This window comes from Megalobrama amblycephala, linkage group LG5, assembly GCF_018812025.1.
Source record: "Megalobrama amblycephala isolate DHTTF-2021 linkage group LG5, ASM1881202v1, whole genome shotgun sequence".
NCBI lineage: Eukaryota > Metazoa > Chordata > Actinopteri > Cypriniformes > Xenocyprididae > Megalobrama > Megalobrama amblycephala.
Window position 1 is genome coordinate 3,956,760 of NC_063048.1, and position 25,212 is coordinate 3,981,971.

Below are 25,212 nucleotides of genomic sequence, written 5' to 3' on the forward strand. Positions count from 1 at the left end.
TGAGTGTGTCCTCTTTTATTTGTGCAAATAAAATATGGCTATAAACATAATTTGACAAACACAAATTTGCAAAGCAAACAAACATTTAAAATAAACATAGTCACATCCCAACAGAAATACTCCTGACCACTAGGGGACAGTGTTGAGCTGGAAACTTTACAGAACAGCTACCTCTAATGGCCAGAGCATTTCACCACAATAAATCCCTGAAACAAATGCTGCATCCCAAATCGCCTACTTATACTTTGGCCTAAAAGTATGTACTCTTTTTGTGAAGAAAAAATCCATACTTTCGAGTGTGTAGCAGAAGAGCATGCAATCTTTGGGACAAACTACTAATGGAGAGCTCTGTCACTCACTGCATCCTGTCAATCATCATGTCACATTTAAAATCTTCCACATTAAATTTGATTTAATTTCCTACCCTTTTAGAGTTTAACGTTGGTCTGCCAGCTGTGTGTCTTTCATGCGGACCCTTGTGGAACAAAATATATTGGAATATTTTGCAAAATATATATATATATATATATATATATATATATATATATATATATATATATATATATATATGCGATATATTACATTTACATGTCTGAGAAACTAATGCTTATATTTTTCAATATACTGCAATATATGCATTGACCATGTATGGCTATTGATACATAGAAAATATTTAGAAATGAAGACAAAAATAACATTACATGTAATATTCACAAAGTGTTATCCATTATTGTGTACATATATTGCACATACATGTTCCCATATGAATGTGAATGTTACAGCAGATTTCTAGTTACCAGCATGCTTTGTTTCTGACTGTTAAAGGAGGATAAATGTTAAAATTAAGTGTTATTTCATGTGTTTTGCTCAATATTATTAATATAGGAGGAGATGTTCTATAATTTTGGAATTTAAAAGGTTTTCTTGTATGTGTCAGTAATGTGTCAATGAAACATTGTATCAAAGCAATCAACACTCCCTGGAGGCAAGAAGCCTTCACGTGACACCTTTAATAATGGCCAGGTGCGGACGTCGACCTCCATTGGCCAGCAGTGCAGATGAGACATCTAGCCTTTATTATGTATATCTATGGCAGGGGCGTTTCCTCCGAGTAGGCAAGGGAGGCAGTGCCTCCTCAAAAAAAAAAAAAATAGGATGAGAAAATAATCCATAATGCATATAAAACAACACAAATATTATAAATTATGTCATTAAAAAGAGCGCAAGTCATGCGTATTTCTAAAGGAACACTGCCCAACAGCGACACCCACAGGTAAAGTTACAGCAGGAGTCATGCTTTACAGTCTATGGAGTCATGCCTCCCTTTCCTCTCATAGGAAACCATATAAAATCATCAGAGTCTGATTCTATGGCTGTATTTATGAGTGAATCATTGAATCAATTACTTTCACGAACGATTCGTTCAAAGCCGCAGATTCGTTCACGAAACAGTACTGTGTGTTGTAGTTCTGCCATGGCTTGCATTGAAACTATTATTTTATTGCAAAATAGAGCAAATGCTAAAAATACTGTGAAGAACATCACTTTTTGTTTGTTGAACTGTTGTAAAATGTCACCTTTGCAGTTATATACATATTTGGGTTTGCATTATTGCTCATATAATATTATCAAGATTAAAAACAAGAACTCACAAAAGGTGTTTTGTATCATGAGTTTAAATCTTAAATTGATCTCTATGCACGCTCTGTGCCAGGCTATTTTTGTTCTTCATGCTATTAAGTGCTAAATCTACAGGTACTGTCGAGAGTATCAGTAATGTAGCACGATTTGCCAAGGCAGGCAACCTTTAGGCACCCGTAGGCATGCTGCTTATGTGGAAATGTATGCAGTCATTTTTGAGATGTGGTATTTTGGTTGGATGTCATGTATTTACGGCATTGTGCTTGTTAGAAATACATTCTTGGTTTTAATTATATTTTAAGGTGGGGAAAAATTAAATGAACGGCAAAATTCTGCATTTTGTTCACGTACCCCCTCCGTCACCTCACGTACCCCCAGGGATACACGTACCCCAGTTTGGAAGCCACTGAAATAGGAGAATGTTCTCACAAGGGTCCTCCATTCTGAACTTGTATGCCATGCATAGCATATTGTGGATAGAAATTACAGCTAAGTTACTGGTATGATAATTGTGTATTGTAATGTATTGCTAATCAATATATTGTTACTTCCCAGGAAACAGAGGTATATAAAGGTTTCTCCACAGCTGAGGCGCAGATGATCTGCAGCTTGGGCATCAGCTGTGATGGTTCAAGCCGGTAGTCCCTTGTCCTACCAACAACCTGCAAAAGCAAAGCAAAACCTTTCCTTCCATGCTGCCCCACCATGTCCATCTGTGCCTCTTCATAATTCCCACCTACAGCAATCCAGTTCCATGTTTGTCTTTACTGAACAACAACTTCTACATCATAAGAGTCTGGAGGTCACCTGGAACAAGGCGCAAAAATATTAATGTGCCACCAGAGACCAGAGTTCATGCGCTGGATTGCATGAGCTAAGGAGGCATAGATTGACCGCCTCACGTTTCCAGGAGATCTGCCACGTTCGTTCGAGAGAACACTGAAGCAAGTCTGGCTGAACGGATACTGCAAGGGATCCGTCAGATAGCAGCTATGAGGAGGGGGCTTGAATTGGAGGCAGATGCGATCTGGGAGTTTTGCCAAATTAAAAGGGTCAACCACTACCCCTGTGCATTGGTAATTCACCCTGACGCTCCTTGGCTGGGGTCGTCTCCAGACAGGTTTGGGTTGATTGAGATTAAATGCCCAAATGTCAAAAGCTACATTGACTGCCTATATCCTAAATATGAAGTCAGGTAAGATGGAGCTAAAAGAAACACTGGCAAGGTACAGGGGCAGATGCTCATCACAGGAATGAACTGGTGTGATTTTGTAGTTTCAGCCCAAGATGGCATTCTCATCCAAAGAATATACAGAGGTATATACACTGGTGTTTTGAAAGTGATCAGAGAAAAAGCAGACCGTTTTTATTTCTATGTGTACTTACAGAAATGTCTGTGTAACACAGTTCGTAAATACGGGAAGAAGGAGGCGGGAACCGGCGAACGTTCAAACAAACTTTAATATATAAATAAACCGAAAACCAAAGAAAAGTAATGCCGGCAGACCCTCGCGGACGTCTGCCGGCCACACAAACATAATAAGGCAAGGCAAGGCAATTTTATTTGTATAGCACATTTCATACACAATGGTAATTCAAAGTGCTTTACATAAAAAAGAATAATAAAATAGAACATAAGGAATAGAAATAACAGTAAAAATAGAGAATTTTGCTATCTGGATGGAAGAGCTAGGAAGTCTTAGGGAGTTTGTTGTTGTTTTTGTTGTTGTCCATCAGAGTGGATCTAAACGGATCTATCCATCAGAGCGGATCAGAATGGATCTTCCTCACACAACAGGACTGCTACCTGTTAAGGCACTTCAAACTGATAAACACAGTTTCAATCTCCCCTTTTGCCAAGACACCTAAAACTGCACCACACAGCCCTAATCCCCCTTCCGGAGATATCTTATCTATGCAATGCAGTTCAAATTTCCCCTTTGGAAATTTCCCCCTTTGGAAAGTGTCCTGACTGTAATCCAGAGATATCTTAACCATGCGCTACAGCTTAAATTTCCCCATGGTTTGTCCCCTTATCCAAATTTACCAAATTTTAACCTAATCACTTTCTTCATAATTCTCCCAGCTCTTTCAACCAGACAGCAATATTTAAAATGCATTAAAAGTCAGAATAACAAGATGATACATAAAATATATAAAATACATTAAAAATGAAATAAAAACAGGAAAAGAAATTAAAAGAATAAAAAGATAATACGTATAATGCAAACAGTTCGGACATAGCACAGTGCTCAATCAGCAAATGCATAGATAAAAAGATGTGTTTTGAGTCTGGATTTGAATGTGGCTACTGTTGGAGCACACCTGATCTCTTCTGGAAGCTGGTTCCAGCTGCGGCTGGCGTAACAGCTAAAAGCAGACTCTCCTTGCTTTGAGTGAACCCTTGGTATTTCTAAATGACTTGATCCTGATGATCTGAGTGATCTGTTAGGTTTATATTCTATGAGCATATCTGCAATGTATTGAGGTCCTAGACCATTGAGTGATTTATAAACAAGCAACAGTACTTTAAAATCAGTTCTAAATGCAACTGGAAGCCAGTGCAAGGACCTGAGGACTGGTGTGATGTGTTCATGTTTTCTGGTTCTGCTCAGAATCCTGGCAGCAGCGTTCTGTACGAGCTGCAGCTGTCTTATGGTCTTTTTGGGAAGACCAGTGAGGAGTCCATTACAATAATCCACCCTGCTGGTGATGAAAGCATGAAAAAGTTTCTCTAAGTCTTGACTGGAGACAAAGCATCTAATTCTTGCGATATTTTTGAGATGATAATATGCTGATTTAGTTATTGTCTTTACATGGCTACGGAAACTCAGGTCTGACTCCAGAATCACACCAAGATTCCTGACCTGATTTTTAGTTGTTTGACCCCTGGAGTGAAGGTACATGTTCACTTTGAGAACTTCATCTTTGTTTCCAAACGCAATGACTTCAGTTTTGTCTTTGTTTAACTGAAGGATGTTGCGGCAAAAATTAATTAGCTGACATCACTAGTAAGAGACAAACCTTAGGAGAATTAACTTTATAAAGATTTTATTTCTTGCAAGCAGGGCTCTGAACCGGTTTAAGGAACGAAACGAAAACCGGAAACGAACGAAATTTTGACCGGAACGTAACCAGAAACGGAAACGAAATCAAATTGAATCGTTCTGAACAGAAACGGTAATTTGAAATGCCCATTAACCGGTTAATAACGTTATTTTATCGTTCCGTTTAATATTTTGATTTGGCAGTCAACCAATCACGAATTCAAATAGTAGGCTACAGCCTGTGCAAACGTGATGCTGACGCATCCAAAGTGTGTGAAATGCCTGCGCTCATGCTCTACAGTGAGATACCCGCGCTGACGCGCTCAGGCTCAGCTGTCAAGTCATCATTGGTTAGGTAAGTCACAATGGCAATGCTGGCATTAGTTTTTCCAATGATATATGTCACCAACCGTCAAGTATTAGGCCTACATTAAGTAAAAATTAATGTCAAGGAATATGCAGCTTGTTGTACCAGCAAGTACAACTATATAGGCCTACCTATATAACACACTTAAAATAAAAGGGAATATTTAAGCCTTTAGGCTACGCGAAATATTTCACTTAAATAATTAGGTCTACAGATTAACAAAGCGAAAGTGGTTATTTGTGGCGCACTCCAAAGATCTAGAAAAGGAAACAGACATTCTGCTTGTTTTCGTTATTTGTGTCTTTTGTAAATGTATGAATTATGTCTTGCTTTTACCTGTATGACCATTAATTACACAGTAGACCTACAGTTTACTGTCTTATAGAAGGAAAACAAATCCAGTGCTCGCGCCGGCGCCTCACGCGCGCGCACACTATTTTTTTGCATTGCTTACTTGATATCGCAGCTGTTGAATATTAAAATAAAATAATCAACCAAACGTTACACTGCTCAATTCAATTCTGTAATATAATCTGCCGTTTAGCACCCGTGACCACCGCCTGACTGTGCTGTTATATGTGAAGAATGATGTTTTACATGTGAGTGAAGTACAAAGCTCATCTAATAAATAATAGTTTAGCATTCGTCTCGAAAATGAAAACAGTTGGATTCATGCCGAATGAGAAAGGTAGGCTACATTCACTTTAAATTAATTCGTTTTGCATCATATTTAGTTTTATTTCCAATAAATAAACCTGTTTCTCGCCTTGAATATAGCAATAGAAGCTGGAATGGCGTTAAAAAAGTAAATATAATTTTTTTGTTGTTAATTTGTTTTTGCTTGACGTTTATATAGCCTAGCCTGAATAGTACAGAGGTTTTGTTGTGGAGTACATAAATAATATAAGGCAGTTTTGTTCATAATTTATGTTTACAAACATTATAAACAAAGGTGTAGGCTAATAATGTAATATAATAAAATGCGGCCTATGCAACTTTTTTCCTCTCAGGAATAGCGTCGGGATTACATAACTTGTTTAAAATTCACTTGTGCATTCACGTCATTTTGTGCAGATAAAACCTGTAATATTAATTTTATTAAGTATAAATATCTGATTATCATAACGGATGTGTTTCGTTGAGGTAAATAACCCACAGAGCTGATGATCATATAGCTTCAGCGCGAGCGCTCAAAAAGTAAGGCAAAACATTAATATGATTGGGACTGTCTTCTTATAAATTATATTATAATCGTATACTTGTAACATAACGTTGTGAATTATTTGGGCTTATTTGCTGTGTTTCGGAGTTCCATGACGTTACTTCAAGTTCATATATGCGTGATTTTGTGCAAATACTAGTTGTAGTATTATTTTCATTTTATATAAATATCTGAATTATTTTATATAGGATGTGTTCCGTTGAGTTAATTAACTTTCAGTTTATGAGTTTTTATTCTCTTCAATTAGTGCGCAGCTCAAACAGCAATGATTAAGTCATTAAAATGTTTACAGTAGGCTAATATTAAAACTTTCATTTAAAAAAAAAAAATGAATGCAGTATTTTTAATAACTAGCTCTTATATTGTTCTCGTATTATATTCAGCAACACATGGTTTGATTAATAAGGATCACGAACAATAACAGATTTTTTTCTCAAATCATCTCATTTTGATAACAGTATTATTATCTGAATGAACACCCGTAAAATGAAGCACTTTGCTAGAAGGTTAATTAACTCAAAGGAACACATCCTATATAGGGTAATTCATATATATTTATTATACAAGATAGACATAAAATTACAACTTATATTTGCACAAAATCATGCACGCATGTACTTGAACTATGTAGTCAGCTCGTGTCGTGAATTTGTTCATCCTGTAATAACACGCCGAAACACAGCAACTAGAATTCACAATATTTTAATACAATATTGTATACAATTATAATGTTATGTAAATGACAGTCCCAGCAGTTATTAATGTTGTGCGTTGCTGTTTGGCTGCCAGTGGTGTGGTCCTTTCTGAATGAAGCCAATAATTCCGCCGATCTAACTACTTTGGGATCAAATAAATTTGTAGTTCTGACGACTGTTAAAACGGCTAACAGCACCACATATCCCAGACATATTGTAAATTTGTTGTGACCCTTCTGAGAGTGTTTCGTTGGCCTTCCTCTGGTAGTTGTAGCTGCTGTCACCATAGACTTCAACAGAGCGCGCAGCTGTGACCGGACACAAATATGGCGGCGATAAAATACAGTGACGTCACATGAAACCCATGGATATTAATCACAAACTAAAATTAATTACTTAAAAAAAAAACATATATATATATATATATATATATATATATATATATATAGGATTTAAATCGTAGGCTACCTAGTGTAGAACCTTACATCATCATCAGAAGCAGCAAATTGCCCCAAACAAAACCTTTGACTAACCGACAACTCCTCCACCTGTCTCCTTAGTCGGTCCACCTCTTTACGGAGATCCTCAGTTTGATTCAGTGCATTATCAACTGCCGCGGGTTCTGGAACTGAACAATAATCATGTTCCAGATGCTGGACATCCATTGGCACAGGATCCTCATCCACTGGAGTGTAAACCTCCCTTCTTTGCCATACCCCGGTGCGCCTTGGTTCAGCAACGGAGTAGCCGTTCCACTGGAATAAGGTTGGTACAGCTCCCTTCCTCAGCAAGCGGCGCCCTTTAGGGGTCGATGGCTCGATCAGGTCATCACTTATAAAGTGACGACTGCAGACCCTTGTATGAGATGTGATGTTAAATCGCTCACGTTGAATGCTGTGAATCCACTTTCTGCGTGTTTCTTCGTCCACAGGAAAAGTGTGGAAACTCAGTACAGAGTTGAACTTTGAGGAGGCCACACATAACGGGACACAACAATGGTCAGTCGAACTACTGTCTTCACGCTGTTGATATTTAAACTTTCTGGAAGCCATTAGTAATGCTTAACTATAATATAATATAATACTTAAATTATAAATCGCTGTTTTATGAATAAGAAATGTAATGAATGAGTTTTGCCGGTAGTACGCTAAGAAAAAGATTTATTTCATAATGTTATTTCCCCCCCACTTTCAATTCTTTTCCTTCAATGAAATGTTAGATTTTTGCTAATTTTATAAATTAAAGACCAAAAGGATAAACAATGCAGATTTATTTTTACAGTCAACTTTGATCATATTTACCAAGGGTGCCAATAATTCTGAGCACCACTATATATATATATATATATATACACATATATATATATATATATATATATATATATATATATATGACATTTAGCTATATGTGTATCTTTTCTTCTTTATGTATCTCGATATGTTTGTACTGTTATCTGTGTACTTTCTATCTTTTCTCTCTCTCTCTGCCTGTAGGCTTCTTAATGTTATGTCACCTTTCACTCGTTCAATAAAAAAAAAGAATTTAGAATGAAAGATGAGGCATACATTCATCACAATATTAAAATCACAAATATGCAGATTTTTAAATGTCAAAGCTGATCGAACAATGATGAGAATATTACTTTAGATTAAATTATATATATACAACAAAAAAAATCCTTTTTTTTTCAGACAAGCAACTTTTTTACTTGGACAAGTGAATGACCAATTGGCAAGGCTAAATTAACAGCTGGGATTAATTTTGTATTTCCTGTACCTTTTACAAAATGCATCCTTGCAGCGAAAGCGTCACAGAAACCAAATCTGAAAAACTTTGAAAACTAGCATTTACACAGACTGTTTAATTTTTATAATTAAGATTATAATTTTAACAAAATGCTCTAAAATTGAGGGTTTAATTAAATTAATTAATTATTTAAAAAATAATGAAATAATATAGAACTCAAAATAAATAAAAATAAGACATTTTAAATCAACTTCCTGCTAATTTTCATCCCAAACAGATAAATCTTCCCTATCACTAGGCCCTGATGGTCTTCAGTCTGAAAGTAACTGCATGCATATATGATGTAGATTTTCAAAAGATATGTGTCCGCATTGCTTATTTAGTTCTTGAATTCCATTCCCAGAGCTGTTTATCTTGTTATTCATTCCAAAGTCCAATGTGGTGTTTTAAGATTTTCATAGGCTGATTCTTCAGCACCTGAGGAAACTTACTGAGGATGTCAGAGAGCTGCAGTACCAGAGCAGTGTAAACCAAAACCTATTAATGCAGCTGACCAGAAGCTCTCAAGAGGTCCTCTTAAGGACAGGCCGATGCTAGAGGATCTTGAGCATCTGCTCTCTAATAATGTTGAGCTTCAGGATAAATTGGTGACTTGGTAAGAACATAATTTTGAACATGAATCACATTACCTAGGAGTCTTCACATATTACTTTACCAAACATTCATCAAGTACATAAACACACAAACTATGAAGGAACAGTAAACTTTTGGATGTTGTATAGGCACAAGAGTTTAGAAATAATATGTGCTGCAACCAGGGATGCAAATTTTGATTTTGAACTGGCATAACTTACTGGCAGTGATGGAAAGAAAAAAATCCCCTAGCTACAACCTGCACAAAATTCCCTTTATAAATTTCATTTAGCGAAAGAAAACAAGTCCTCCCTATCCCGTCTTTCACCCCGAAATAATATTAAATTAAAATAACAAGCTTTAAGTTGTATAATTAATGTTGTGACAGACATTTCATTTGTTTGTAATAATGATATTCTCAGAATTCTGATTTCATCTCAACTCCCTATTTCAGCAGTCAGGACAAAAGTCAGAGAGTCTCACTTGCAAAATTCTTCTAGTTCACCACGTAAAATATCCTACAGTGAAATGCAAAAACCAGGGAGCATCGATGCTCACTACATTTCCATACTGGAAATTTGCTCACATTTTCTGAAGCACGAAACATCTAAATCATTCAAGCCAAATCAATAAACATTATGCATGCAATAGAAGTTTTGAAAAAACTTGAACTCTGCCTGCATAAACCCGGTCACTTATTCAGTCATTCATTGGAAAGTAGTTGTAAGTTGTAAATTATTGTAAATGCCGCTCTGCAATTCCGAGCATTCTCCTGGTTTCCTGTACCTTGGTTTTCGATTCTCTGCTTGTTGTTTGGTTTCTCTGTTTGTCTCTGCCTTGGACTCTGTCATTGTTTGCACTGTTTACCATGTGCTCTTGACCTTTCATCTGTTTGGATTACGTTTTTGGATTAACATTTAATACATTTCTGCATTAGGATCCTCAACCTGTGCATTTCAGAGCAGTTCATGACACAAGTGAATGAATGTTGTGATAAACTTATGTTTAATGTAGTAATTAATAATGTAGTAATGTAGTAAGATGAAGATGCTAATCCATCTGAGAATATAGTGGATAAATGTTAATTTATTTGAAACACAGGAAGTTGATCAATCAGTAATCATGAGTTAATAATGAATTAAACGACGTATTCTAAAGATATATATATATATAATCTTGATACTGCCTTTTTTTTCAGTATAATGTATTTTAGTGTGAATATTTTAGTTAAGCCCCTTACTCATCTTATTAATGTTTCTATAAAAATGGGCAGTTCCCTGATAGTTGTATAATGCATTGATAAAGCCTATTTTTAAATTCAGATAATATGATTAATTATAGACCAATTAGTATTTTTCCAGATTCCAGAACAAGAATCATGTGAAAAAGTGTCCAGATGCCTCTTGTTTAAACTTAAATAAAAAATCTGTTGATAAATTATTAAATTTTTAAACAAATTAAACAAATGACCTGTAACAGAATCTTTGAACATTAGGATTAAAGATGAGGTTATCGAACAAGTTTCATAGGAAAAAAAAATTCCTTCTGATGTATTTGGTAACACTTGAGTAATTACTAGTGGGTTACCATGATCTTCACTTTAGAAAACTGATCCAAATAATCAGTAGTTTCTTTGGAATTATGTAGTAACTTTTGAGTTATTACTATCCGATACTTTGCTAAACCCTGAAAAGTTTATATGTTTATAACATTTTAAATGACTCCAGCAGTTACTAGAGAGTTATCATGTTTCTCACTTTAGAATACTGATCCTGATTAGCTAATAGTGAACGACTACATTCAACTGAGTGTTATTACTTAATTCATTAATCAGAGTTTCTTGTTAGTTAATAGTAATTACTAGAGCATTACTCATTTGTTCCTGTGTAGTTATTCATTAATGACGGAACAGTATTCTAAAGTGTTACCAGATACATAAAACCATTAAGGCAAATCTTGCAAGTCAAGTTACCTTTATTTATATAGCGCTTTTCACAATGCAGATTGTGTCAAAGCAGCTTTACAGTAATAATTGGTATATAATTTTTTTTCTGCACAGCAGCTCTTAAAGAAAATTGTGTCAGTATCCATCTTAAAGGGTTAGTTCACCCAAAAATGAAAATTCTGTCATTTATTACTTACCCTTATGCGGTTCAACACCCGTAAGACCTTCGTTAATCTTCAGAACACAAATTAAAATATTTTAGTTGAAATCCGATGGCTCCGTGAGGCCTTCATAGGGAGCAATGACATTTCCTCTGTCAAGATCCATAAAGGTACTAAAAACACATCTAAATCAGTTCATGTGAGTACAGTGGTTTAATATTAATATTATAAAGCCACGAGAATATTTTTGGATAATATAATAATCTTACATATAATAATATAATATAATAATCTTACAATCTTTTCTTTTTTTTTTTTTTTTTTTTTTTTTTTTACAATCTTTAAATTAATAAGAAATTATTAAGTCTCCTGCAGCAGAAGTGCACATTGAGATGCATGTACGTTGTGGTCACTGTAAGTCAGCAAAACCACAAGACAAAACCACCATTTGGGACAGCATGTCACTTCACACACTGAATCTAGAATCTACCATTTTCAGAAATTAACATCTTTGATAAATTCTACTCTGTATCTCACACAAAATGATTGTATACCACCAGAAAGCATGTCAGTGTCAGAGGGGCAGGAACTCAGGCACCTCCCCTCCAACCTCTGATCAAGGGAAAGTTAAAAAAAGAAAAATTTCTCAGAATACACTTGTTCATGAGACATTAGGAATACAAATATTACTACAGATCTAAGATCAGCTTCAGACTTCATCTCTTACCATACCAAGAACAGAGACGTTCAGGTAAGATGTGATTTTAAAACAATATGAACAGGTAGTAAGGAAAGCTTTTATATAGGACCTTTTAAAACTGTGTTTACAAAGTGTTTTACAGAAGAGAAATACTCAAACCATTCACATATAGAAATAAGGTAAACAAAAATAAAATCACACAATATAAAATAATAAAATAGAACAATAAAAATAAACCATGGAAAAGCCGTAGTGAACAAATGTGTTCTGAGATGCTTTTTAAAAGTGCACACAGAGTCGATGGCTCATAGGTTGTCAGGAAGAGAGTTTCACAGTTTAGGACAGAAATAACTAAAGACTGACTCACCAGTTTAGCAGTGTTTTTGGCACAACCAACAAATTACTATTTGATGTTCAGAGCGATCTTTCTGGAGTATATTTATTCAACAAATTAGAAAGGTATATTGGGGCCGTTCCATGAAGACATTTAAAAACTATTAAGAGGATCTTGAATTCAATTCTGAATGATACAGGCAACCAGTGAAGGGATCCTAGTGTTGGAGTAATGTGATTTCTAGTTTAAGAGTGAGTTAGTATTCGTGCAGCTGAAATAGCTTGTATTACATATGGAACGCTCTCTCAAACTTTTTGCATGTTTTTACTATAACAGCTCTTAAGGTTAACTAATCGTGAAGAGTGTTGATTATAGCATTACATTTAGGTCGTGGCATGAAAGGTTGCAGTGATGAGTATAGTAGCCGATCACAGACAGGATGATACAGCGATCTCGTCATTGATTTTTGCACACTAACAAATGCTTTCATCATAACTAACATTGCAACACACTAGTTTTGGCTCGTGTCCCGAACTAAGTCACTGATAAACTCGTGCTGTTTGATTGACAGCTCCAGTGTAAAGGGAGTGTTCTTCTTTCACTTTCTTTATAGAATTTAATCAGATTTAAAAGACAGATTATTTTCATCCTACCAAGAGAAATAATGTCAATCCAAAGAAAAATGTACCAAACAAACAAAGAATGCTCTACTGAGAAATTCACAAAATAATAAGTAACCACATTCCTAACTTTGGGAACCTTTGGAAGGTAATATTGTTTATAGTCCAGTATTGCTCTTCTCTCATGTGCCAGTGGGAGGGGCCAAAGTTGCAATGATGAAGTAGGCATTGATTTTCTTCTGCAGAGGCGGTCTTTCACCCATAGGCACATTCCAGGATCAGTCGTTTGCTGGGCATGGTTAAAATAAAAGCTATTTTTTGGACTAACAAGGAAGTTTTCAGTTCAGTTCTGAAAGAATATTCTTATAATAAGATGACCTCTTATATGTCAAAGCTCAAGGAAAATTTGTTATCTCAGTTCATGACCCCTTTAACTCTCAATATATCCAAAAGATCAGTTGCCCCTATTAACCTTGATAAACAAGACGATGACTGAATATGGGGTTCTTCAGTATTTTGATCAACAGTTAAATATCGATTGAAAAAAAATTAAAAACATTAACACACCAAAAACATTCATCTTTCAAACCCTACAGTCGGTGCATACACATATATGAAATTATAAATTTACCTGTGAATGTCAGCTTTAACGACAAGAAGGGACCTTTTATCGGTTCTTCTGTACTCTAAACAGTGACTCTTAAATCAGGTGAAAAGAAAACTGCCACTCCTGCTCTCAAATTTGTTTTATGGCTCAAAGGGTTCATTTCACCCAGAAATGAAAATTCTGTAATTTATTACTTACCATCATGTCGTTCATTCATGACCTTCGTTCATCTTCAGAACACAAATTAAGATATTTTTGATGAAATCAGAGTGGTTTTTGAACCAGCCATAGACAGCAATGTAATTGCAGCTTGCAGGCCCAGAAAGGTAGTAAAGATATCGTTAAATAGTCAATGTGACTTAATGTTATGAAGCAACAGGAATATTTTTTGTGCACAAGTAAAAAAATAATAATAAAAAATAAAGATTTTACTCAAAAGTATCATCCGGAAAAGCATTAATCTCTTCCAACGTTTGAGATCTTTTTTCCTTACCACTATACAGAGAATCCTCCTGTGAACATAAATCAATGTCATGAATAGTGTTATATGGTGGGTAACTTTTACCTTAACACCTTTAACCTTATTATTTATTATTCTCAGGTTAGGTTGAGTAAGTCAAATCTGACCTAAATCATAAGCATTCAAACAATACTTACAATGTGTTCAGAAGACTTCTCTGTGGTCTGTTCGTGCTCAAGGGTTTAGTAATAAGAATATCGGTAGACAATTATTTGCAATTAATGTAGTAATAGTTTTAATTACAATTTAACAAAAGTAAACGCAAACAAAGGTTATTATCAAAGTTATCAAAACAAAGCAAAGTTTCAATCAAAGGTGTAAAAGCTGGGTTTCTCGCGTCGAGAGACACTGCTCAATCAGTATCTGTCTGGCCAGTCTTCTCATCAGTCTTTTATACTCAAACAGTTCACTGCCGATGTTAACTTCTCTTCTGCTGTCATCAGTTGGAGAGCTGCCAAGTCTTCCACCATCCTTTTAAGGTGTTTCTGACGTAGCCTGCTTTTCCTCCTGTTAGCTCTCCTCTTGGCTCTTCTCCTCTGTGTCCGTCTTCTTTTCGTCTGCAAAATATGCCTTATCTACAACATTACAATTCTCTTGTATCTAATACATAAATGTTTTCTACTCTATTACTTTAATATACTATACACCATAGTTTAATAGTTAACATATACTGTAAGTAGTCATATACAAATTACTTTAACATGGTTAAGTATACATGCATACATAATAGCAATTAATATCATTAGTTTGCTTTTCTACATTACATCATTTTAATACATTTTAATGCATCATCACTAATTGGGTTACATAAAACTACTACAAAGCCAAAACAACTTTAAACAAAATAGAGTAATTGCATAATCATCATATTCATCAACAATAGATGCAGTCTTATCTGACAATGTTTCATCCATGAGGGATGAGGGATGAGGGAAAAAGGGAGAAGGGGTTAAGTAGGATCCCAGGTCTGAAGTTGGTCAAGTAGAATCTCATGATCAATAATGTCAAAAGCTTCACTCAGATCTGCAAGTTTCTTGAGTCCCGAATAACTTGCAGATGGTTTAAACCCCTAATCTGTGCTGTTTCTGTGCTGTGGTTTGCCTGGAAGTTAGAATGAAATGTCACATTAAGTGTATTGGTGCTGAGACAGATATTGAGCTGTATGGATACAATTTTTTCAATTATTTTACCAAGAAATGGTAGATTAGAAATTGCTCTGTAGTTACTGAGCACAGAAGAATCAAGATTAGGCCTACTTTTCTTCAGCAGGGGCCTAACAACTGAAGTTTTAAAGATTTGTGCAAAACCTCCTTGCTGTAGGAACTGATTAATGATATTCAGGATGTCCGGTAATAAGCAGTTCATAACCATTTTGAGAAATTTAGTAGGTAAGAGGTCTAAGGAGCAGCTAGAGAAACTCATTTGTGATATGACCTGTGTAAGTGTATTGGGACTGACAGCTGAGAAGGAGGACAGATTACATTGCAAAAGACTAGCTGGGGAGTGGGAGACCTTACAAGTAGGGCACACTTTTGTTGATCCTGGAACAACATTCAAATCAACCAATCAGATTTGAGGGACAAGTTTACGGATTATGTTAAGTTTAGACTTAAAATCATGAATTGGTGCTTCTACATCAGTGTTATTCATCTATCGTTTCCCTCTGATTTTTGGGATAACTTATGGGTAGGGTTAGGTTTAGCAGTAGGAATAGGGTTAAGACTAAATTCTCAGACTAGAATGTTGTTCCAGGATCAACAAAATATGTTGAGCAGGGGGGTATTCCAGAAAGCAGGTTATGTGACATACCTGGATATGTTTAAGAGTAAGCAGATAACCTCAACTTTCATAACCTGTTCCAGAGAAGCTCATGATCCAGGGTTAGTTTGCTTAAACAAAAGAAGAAGGAAGTAGTATGGCACCGTTTCTTAGCATCTGTTTTCATGGTGAATCATCAATTCGTCGCTCTATTGAAAATGTTTTGTGTGTTAACCGGGAACATATTCTGGGTTGGCTGAACCTTCTCCCGGACACGTTTTTGGAACCAGCATACCTCGAAGTAAGCAAGGTTTGGGTTAATCAACCAAGAGTTCAGGGTATATGTGACGGTAAGTTAACCTTGCTTTCTGGAATACACCCCTGGATGATTTTTACATTGTTTTGAAACAAAAAGTCTAGGCTATCTGATCCAGTCATTTTCAATGAACAATGTCTTATGAACAAAAATACAGTATGGATTTTATGGCTTTATTTCATTGACTTTTTCACAAACCATGCATAAATGTAATTTTCTCAAAACTGCTAACTTTTACATACATGCTGCCCTCATATTATTGTAATGGCTAAAGTCTGAATACACTGTATTCAGCACAAACTCTATGAAAATGTACCCCAGAGGAGTCTGGATGATGGGACGGGGCGACACATTGGGGCGGAGCGCCACGTGTCTCCCCACCCACCCCAGTTTCAATGGTTTGTAATACAGCAAATCATATTGGTAGACACTTCGAGCAAGTTAGTCAAAAGAAAGAAAGATAATTCTTGTTATTGAGGACAGTACTTTAAGATTATGGCAAAAAGCAGTGACCGATTCTCCCTCCAGGAGGTACTATGGTGAATACCCATGCCCAGAACCCTCCAGATTTTGATACAGAGCCCCAAGTGGGGTCTGATGCAGCCAGGGGCGGAGCCAGACATTGTAAACATTTGGGGCTTAGCCCAACTATATTTGTTCAAAGACATTTTAATTTTCTATTAACAGCTTAACTGACATGAAAGGAGCTTTTGTTGTCATATTCTTGTTCAGAAAATGTACATTATTTGGCACTGTAATTTGTAAACGTTTGTTGGGTGTACCTCTTCTAAGGGGGTCCAGGGACATGCCCCCCCATGAGGAAAATTTTGTACATTTTAAGGTTAAATGCATCAATCTGGTGCACTCTGGTGCACCCCTTTTCCACCAAGTGCTGGTTCAGAGCCAGAGCCTAGTTTCAAATCAGTTCTTTGTCTTTCGACACACAAAGCACCAGCTCCGAACCAGGAAAAGTGGTTCGTAAGTAGCACCAAAACATTGCTGGGCTAGAAGTAAGAACCGCTTGCGTCAGGGGCTGGAGGCGGGGTTACCGTGACCAACAAGAAACTTGTGACTGCCATTTTTGAAATAGCAGCTAATCGAGCTAAGAGAGGAAGAAATGGAGTAGCCCATAGGCTACCGACAGCAAAGAAATGTATTCTATAGGCTAGATTATTTTTAACGTCTATTTTTACAGGCTGTATGTAGTATATGCAAAGCCAAAGCGCAATGAAATAAAGCAACTTATGATTTCAGGGGTTTACATAGGCTATTTTCCAGTTTCATATTTGCTCAGTGACAGTCATGACATTCGGGGCTTGACTCAAAACATTTGGGGCTGAAGCCCCGGCAAAATCAGCTGGCGCCACCCCTGGATGCAGCAGCAAACTTTGTGGTTAAGTTGGCTCCGCAATATGGAGGCCTTTATTGAGTCATGCAACAACTGTGTGAAGTATATTATAGACTGGCCAGGGCTGATAATGATCAAGACTTGGTAGTAGTGCATGTGGGAAATTTACAGCCCTTTCACACTTGGCAGACACAAGGCACACAAGCTCCTGGGAAAGTGGGACTGATGCTTTGAATGTTGGTCAGAATGTTCAGGAATTGACCGACCGTGTTGATATGAGGCTGTACTGAACCACCTGCATTGGATGGAAGAAGATTTGCTTGATGCTGAGCAGGAGGCATATGATCCTTGTTCAATAGTGCAAGGCACCACAAACACAAGGGAGGAAGATGTTTGTTTGTTTGTTTTTTGACATTTGGTCTTTGACTGATCCTGTCCATATCCAGTACAAGCTTGTCACTACAATTTAAGGCCTAGGATACACCCTAGAGTGACAACAGACTGGACGACTACTCAGTGGAGAAATGAGTTCCATACCAAAAGAGAGATTGGTAGTATCACTCAGAGGGGGCTGGAGTGATAACAATAGATTTAAATGTTGAACTGTTGTTATTAGTTTTGGTTCATGGTTACATTAAGATGCTGTTTTTCTCTATACATGTTTAATGTACAACAATGCTGTACAGTAGGTTCAAGCGGTATTATTTTTTCCACTCAATGTCATTTGCTTATTTTTTTTTTACAGAACAGTAATTTTCTAAAAGAACTATTGTACATATGCTTGACTATAATTTGCTTATTTTTATATTTGCTTTTCTTCAAAGGAATCTTTGAGAGCATCGAGAGCTATGTTAATACCATAAATCATCCGGTGACGTATGTTTCCAGCATGATGTTTTTGCAAATGCATGTACTTGTCAGCTGTTGTATCTAAACATCCAACCTTGAATGGAAGTTGTGTTAGATTTTCTGTCCTGTCATTTACAGCTGAGAACAGCTTTTTTTCTGCTGAGGGGGAAGATATAATGGTATGGATTTATGTTTCTTTAAAACCCATGTTTGGGGTTTTCCAGAGCCTTGGATTTCTGGGGAGAATATATGCTGCACTATTCTGTTCTGCTTTGTACTTAAATACAATCGTTATCAGTAACCTGTGTCGTGTGGATAATTTATAACACGCTATAGGTTACAAGTGGAGAATAAGAATCTAGGGTTGTCTTTGTTGTGGTCAATTAAACTTGACAAATAAGCTTTTCTTGCAGACCTCATTGTATTATTTAGCATTTTCAGATCAGTCTTATAGATTCAATGGTGAAATGTAAGCTTTGTGTGCTTCTATTGCCTTTTTACTGTCCTGGAGGCTCTTCTTAATTTTACGATGGATGTACCATTCTCCATGGGGCTTTAATTGTCCCAGAGACAGTCTTTGTTTTTAAAGGAGCAACAAAGTTAATACCTTCAGAGCAGCTGAGACTAAAATTCTCAACAAAAGTATCTGAGGAGGAAGAGATGACATGAGCTCCGTGAAGGTAGTGGCTGAATCAGCAGAGAGATAGCGCTTATTGACAGTTCCCTTATCACTCACTTCTGGTACATACTGAAATCTCAACAAAGACACAGTAGTGGACAGATATGGCAACAATCTGTGGGTGGCTGCCGGTTACCCACATGACATGAGATCACCAGATCATACGAAAACTCAGGCAAATGGTGACAGGTTTTGACAGGCATCACCTTCACATTGACATTCAAACAGGTCTCCTTGTTGACGATTCCAAGATGTCGGCACTTTTGATGTACCTGAAGCAGCCGAGCTGCATCTACTGTGCATATCTATGGTTGGCAACCCTAGCTGTGGTGAATGCACAGGTAAGTGCTCTTCCTCACACAAAATGCAGAAGTGTAACCCAGTGTATTTTATTAAAGAGTAAGGATTAACCCTCTGGAGTCTAATCCCGCATCGACGCGTTATGCAGGATTTTTTTCACATTGCAGCAAAACAGACTTTTGACATAAGTCATATATCAATTAAAACTATAGAATGTCTTCTTTTATTTGTGTACACTCAGAGTAAAAACTAAATGTTGTGCTTTTTGTAAAATAAAGAAAACAAACATGATGCGTGATCACTCGTCTCCCTCTGAACGAAGTCCATTCTGATAGTTCTCAGAAAATGAACTGTAACTTAGTAAAAACAAACATTCTATGTTTATGTAATCTGTATGAAAAGAGAGCCATGCCATAAGTCCGTGTTTCAGCTCATTATCCACTAATGCGGCCACGCCCACGGAGGGAGCGCTATTCAAAGGCAAATTATGAGGCAACACATACATACATCGTCTCAATCATGTATTTATTGTTTTGAAAAGTGTTTATCTGGATGTAAAAGCCATGGTTAGCGACCTCTGGAAGACATGCAGTTATTTCCTGGTGTATTTTCTTCTATAGAGGAATTTTAGATGAGTTTTTTTTTCTTTAGCGCCCTCCGGCTGCAGTATGAATTGAAAACACCATTCATGGAATAGCCTCTTCTTCTTTAGATGAATTTGTGGACTAAAGGTGCACAGAGAGCACCCTCCGACTGCAAGTATGAATTGAAAACACCAGCGCTCATAGTGATGATAATGAATATTAAATAAATATAACTTCTCTGTATAGAAAATTGACATAAACATATGAGAATCCAATATTTCTCCAAATGTGCATGCTTTTAAACTAAAAGCCTATATTCAGACTCTTTGCATCACAGAAATACATTATATTTTAAAGTATATAATATAAAACCATTATTTTATATTGTAATAATATTTTCCTGTATGTTTCATATAACATGATGAGCTTGAGCATCACATAAGGTTTTTTCACAGCCTACCTGACTGAAACGCCTCATTAATATGCAAGTCATTTCAGCTCATTATTATGCAATTCTTTTGTCTTCTCAGGTGAGAATGGCCCATTTTTCAGTGGTGATTCACGCCTCCATGCATACTGTGTTTCTTGGCAAAAAGTGTCTTACAAAACCTAAATCAATATATTGTTTTATATGAACAAGTAGGAAGTATAATTTTTACATAACTTTAAAGCAAAAACTCTAGTCTACAACATACAATACCCTAAAGTATTGTAAACACAGATTTAATATACTTTTTTTGGCCTTATTTCAGTGACTTAAGTTTTTTGTTTTTTCAATAACCACGCATAAACGTTATTCCTTCAAAAACACAAACATGTACATACATGTTCCTCACATATTATGGTAGCCTAGTTTGTGCTGAATACAGTGTAATGACACTCGTGTCATTAATATGTTTATGAACAACTGAAAAAGCACAAAATGTCAAGGCATGTCAAAACTTCTCCAGGCCCCAAATCAGCCTCAGACTCCAGAGGGTTAAAAAAATCTTTGTGGAATTTTTTGTTTATCTTATATATATATATATATATATATATATATATATATATATATATTTTTAACCATTTCTTCAAAAATAGGAAGTGTTACAACCCAAACCTGATGAGGTTCAGATTTTAAATGAAGACACTGAAGGACCAAGGAAACACAAAATATCCAGGTAAGATTGAAATGTTGTTACAAAATGTGAATGTACTATTAACAATATCACAGGGACAAATTATAAATCATTACAAGGAACTTTACAACGCTCTGGAGGTTGAATCACACAAAGCGGAAACAATGCAGCCACCACTGGAATCAAAATCCATGAATAAATAGATCTGTTATGATAGGATAGGTAAAACATCAGGACATGAAATGTCTTTCAAACGGCATTCAAGTCTTCGCTGAGGAGCCGAGCTAAGTGGCCCGGCCGTTCAGCGAAACAGCAATTGTGGCAAGGGGACGTAACGTCTCCATTCCCTCCTTCAGGGAATACATATGTAACCTAGACATTCCCTTTCAGTTGGTCACTTTGACGTTCTTTCAGAGACTGAAAGAACTGAGGTAACCAACCCGCAGATTGGAATTACACGTCAGAGATAGCAAGTGGCTTGCCAGGGGAAGACACATGCTCCCAAGGAGACTTATAGTGGAATACACATGTGTGATTACCCAGAGGGGAAATTTGAGCAAATTAGCTCAAAATAAATATGAATACCCAGCCAACATGTCCATGTGGGCCCCATGTGGGTTTTTGATGGGCTGTCACTTGGGCCCTGCATGGGCAACCCAAGTGGGGCCCATACAATTTTGTCCATCGGCTCCACACAGGCCCCATGTGTGTTATCCCATAGGGGCTCATGATGGGTCCATAGTGGGCTCTAAGTGGGGCTCATTTGTGTGTTCATTATAGGGACCCACATGGGTCACATATGGGTTGAAATAAATGGGGCCAATGTGGGCCACATACAGAACCCTTATGGGACTCAGAAGGGTGATAACACTGGACCCACAAATGGCCCCTCTATGGGGTTTTTGTGGGACCACAGTGGGTGAGAACTGGGCCCCATTTATATTTCTTTTTTATTTCTGTAGGTGAAATTAATGTGCTTTAATGTGCTCATTTGCAAAAGAAACTTATGTTTTAGTAAACCTGTACCTGACTTAATAGAATTTAAATTACATGAAAAAATATTTGTACTGTGAAGAAAATGACTTTCAACTCAGAATTTGTAAACCACCTTTTTATTGATCATAAGAAGAAAAATAAAAGTTCAATAAAACAGGATAAGAGCATTGAAAATTCTTCAGTCCATCACTCCTGGGTTGGGGCAGACCCATCAGCTTCATATCTAAAGAACAATAATGAGAGAAAAAAAAAGAAAAGACAATTATTTTAAAATACTATCAAATCATTAACAGGAGCACTCTCTTAAAAAGCATGCATGATTATGATCAAGCCATGCCAGTACTTTATATTTCTGTCCAAATGGTTAAAGTAACAAAGGGAGATTTCTACTACTGAAAGGAATATGAACGAGTTTATTAATTTAATGTAACTTTCAAAAGATGATTTTATTATACATTACAACTGTTAACTTTTAACTATTTTTTAATACAAAGTAATGCACGTGTATTATTATTATCTTTTTATGTATTCATATCTTGTAACACGTGTGTGTGGAAATTGATGCGTTATGACTGCGGAACTTTTGTGGACGTTTAAAATTGTGCAAAGCCATCTCGCACCCTGCTGAGGCCCTGTTATAAAACATACAAACAGTATTGCTTTAATTTAACATGAATAGTTAGCATGTTACTACCTTGAAACCGATAACGATGTTTATTTTGATATGTGATGATAATGGCGCTCTGATCCAGGTGTTCTTCATGAACTAACGGCGCACGACCAAGTGTAGCTGCACATCCCCCTCTGGTGGTGAACATGATCACTACACAATTACTCCGATAAACCAGCAGTCCGCTGTATGCTGGTCGGGCTTTTTAGCAATGCGGGTTGTTTTGAACGAGCTATAAAACATTTTCGGGGGCAGCTCCAGTTGGGGACAGAACACCAAAAACCGGGTCTGGTCACCCTATTATTATTATTTTGTCCATATTGCACACCTAGCACGTAACTTGGTGCAAAAGATCGGTCTCTGTAGTTTAATTGCGTTTAGCTTCACTAAGTTTGTTAAAATTTGACTCTTACGTTACTAAATAATAAATAAATAAAAAAACTATAAAAAATTATACAATTATATAAAAACAACATCACTGGTTAATATAAAATGAAATATGCATATCTTACCTTGAGATTTTCGAGAGAGTAGGACGTTTTGAAGTGGATGCTGGCTTGCTAGTGGCGTTTGGTGTTTTTTTTTAAATGAGAAGGCGGGAAGGCACGACGTCAATCAGCATATGACGCAATGACGCATGACTGCAGGTGCTTCAGAGCGCCATTATCATCACATATCAAAATAAACATCGTTATCAGTTTCAAGGTACACCTTTGTTACTTTAACCATTTGGACAGAAATATAAAGTACTGGCATGGCTTGATCATAATCATGCATGCTTTTTAAGAGAGTGCTCCTGTTAATGATTTGATAGTATTTTAAAATAATTGCCTTTTCTGTTTTTTTCTCTCATTATTGTTCTTTAGATATGAAGCTGATGGGTCTGCCCCAACCAGGAGTGATGGACTGAAGAATTTTCAATGCTCTTATCCTGTTTTATTGTACTTTTATTTTTCTTCTTATGATCAATAAAAAAAGTTGTTTCACAAATTCTGAGTTGAAAGTCATTTTCTTCACAGTACAAATATTTGTGTAATTTAATATTTTCTCATGTAATTTAAATTCTATTAAGTCAGGTACAGGTTTACTAAAACATAACTTTCTTTTGCAAATGAGCACATTAAAGCACATTAATTTCACCTACAGGAATAAAAAAAGAAATTTAAATGGGGCCCAGTTGTCACCCACTGTGGTCCCACAAAAACCCCATAGAGGGGCCATTTGTGGGTCCAGTGTTATCACCCTTCTGGGTCCCATAAGGGTTCTGTATGTGGCCCACATTGGCCCCATTTATTAGAACCCATATGTGACCCATGTGGGCCCGTATAATGAACACACAAATGAGCCCCACTTAGAGCCCACTATGGACCCATCATTTGCCCCTATGGAATAACACACATGGGGCCTGTGTGGAGCCGATGGACAAAATTGTATAGGCCCCACTTGGGTTGCCCATGCAGGGCCCAAGTGTGTTAGCCCATAGGGGCACATGATGGGTCCATAGTGGGCTCTAAACTATAAAACATGAAATACTAAAAATTGAATAAATGTAACCAGTTGTTAGGGTTAAGCTGTTACCCATAACTGTGCAAAAACAACTGTAAAAAACAAAATTTTACAATTCTAAATAAAGCCCAAATGTGGCCCATATGGGACCGTCAAATTAACAATGTGGGCAACCTAACTGGGCCCCAAAATGTATTCAAAATGGGGCCCACATTCAGCCCATCAGAGTGCCCACTCTGAACCCATGCCCAGATGATGCCCGTATAGCCCAGATAAAACCCATGTGGGGCCCACATGGACATGTTGGCTGGGTAATTAATCATAACTAGTTATAATTACTTATTAATATTTGGATCAATTAATAAGATTAACTTAATGTAATAAAATTAATATTACAATCAATTAACCTGTTGTCCAATGAACATACAGTGTTAATTGTTTATTATTTCTAAGAAATGTTAATTTCCAGGTTATGGGAAATAACAATCTTGTTGTACAGTACTACTCAGAGCCTGTGTCAGGACCGACATGAATAGGGACTCCGGTATATGAGCGCAAAACACAGACAACTTTACGCGTGACATGAACAAGACTTTATTAACTAGACTAAACACTTAAACTACTCTAACATTCACACACATACATGCATACAGTTTACCAAGAGAGAGAGAGATAAAGCAGAGTACAGGAAAGCAAGAAGTTACAGCATTGTTGGACATTCAGCAGATCAACAGCCTTGAGCAAACCATCAGTTTAGTTTTAACAGGCCCTTCTTTGAAAGGGGTAAGGATACTCAATGTATCAGACAATGAGAGTAAGTTTGATACTTGCATGTCTCTCCAAGTTGAAT

At 36.5% G+C, this 25,212-nt stretch overlaps 2 protein-coding genes and 1 long non-coding RNA gene across 7 annotated transcripts in view; 2 read left to right on the plus strand and 1 right to left on the minus strand.

The window, feature by feature from the left end:
* Positions 1 to 7,436: 7,436 nt before the first annotated feature.
* On the minus strand, positions 7,437 to 8,150 carry LOC125269396 (THAP domain-containing protein 2-like). Its single transcript, XM_048192349.1, has one exon. The coding sequence runs from the start codon at positions 8,022 to 8,024 to the stop codon at positions 7,437 to 7,439; it is 588 nt and encodes a 195-aa protein (XP_048048306.1). The 5' UTR covers positions 8,025 to 8,150.
* A 3,912-nt stretch (positions 8,151 to 12,062) lies between these two features.
* Positions 12,063 to 25,212, plus strand: part of LOC125268080 (stonustoxin subunit alpha-like) — a 69,903-nt gene continuing 56,753 nt past the window's right edge. For 3 of the 5 annotated variants that reach the window (XM_048190189.1, XM_048190188.1, XM_048190183.1), the window contains exons 1-3: positions 12,063 to 12,208; positions 19,417 to 19,529; positions 21,153 to 21,232. In XM_048190189.1, the coding sequence (XP_048046146.1) occupies positions 19,440 to 19,529; positions 21,153 to 21,232 (170 nt within the window). In that variant the 5' untranslated portion in view covers positions 12,063 to 12,208; positions 19,417 to 19,439. Of the gene's footprint in view, positions 12,209 to 19,416; positions 19,530 to 21,152; positions 21,233 to 25,212 lie in introns of those variants that run through there. The other 2 variants (XM_048190185.1, XM_048190187.1) reach the window with 2 other exon arrangements.
* Positions 23,486 to 23,846, plus strand: LOC125268146. Its single transcript, XR_007184820.1, has 2 exons — positions 23,486 to 23,561; positions 23,731 to 23,846. It is a non-coding gene; the product is annotated as an uncharacterized LOC125268146 (long non-coding RNA).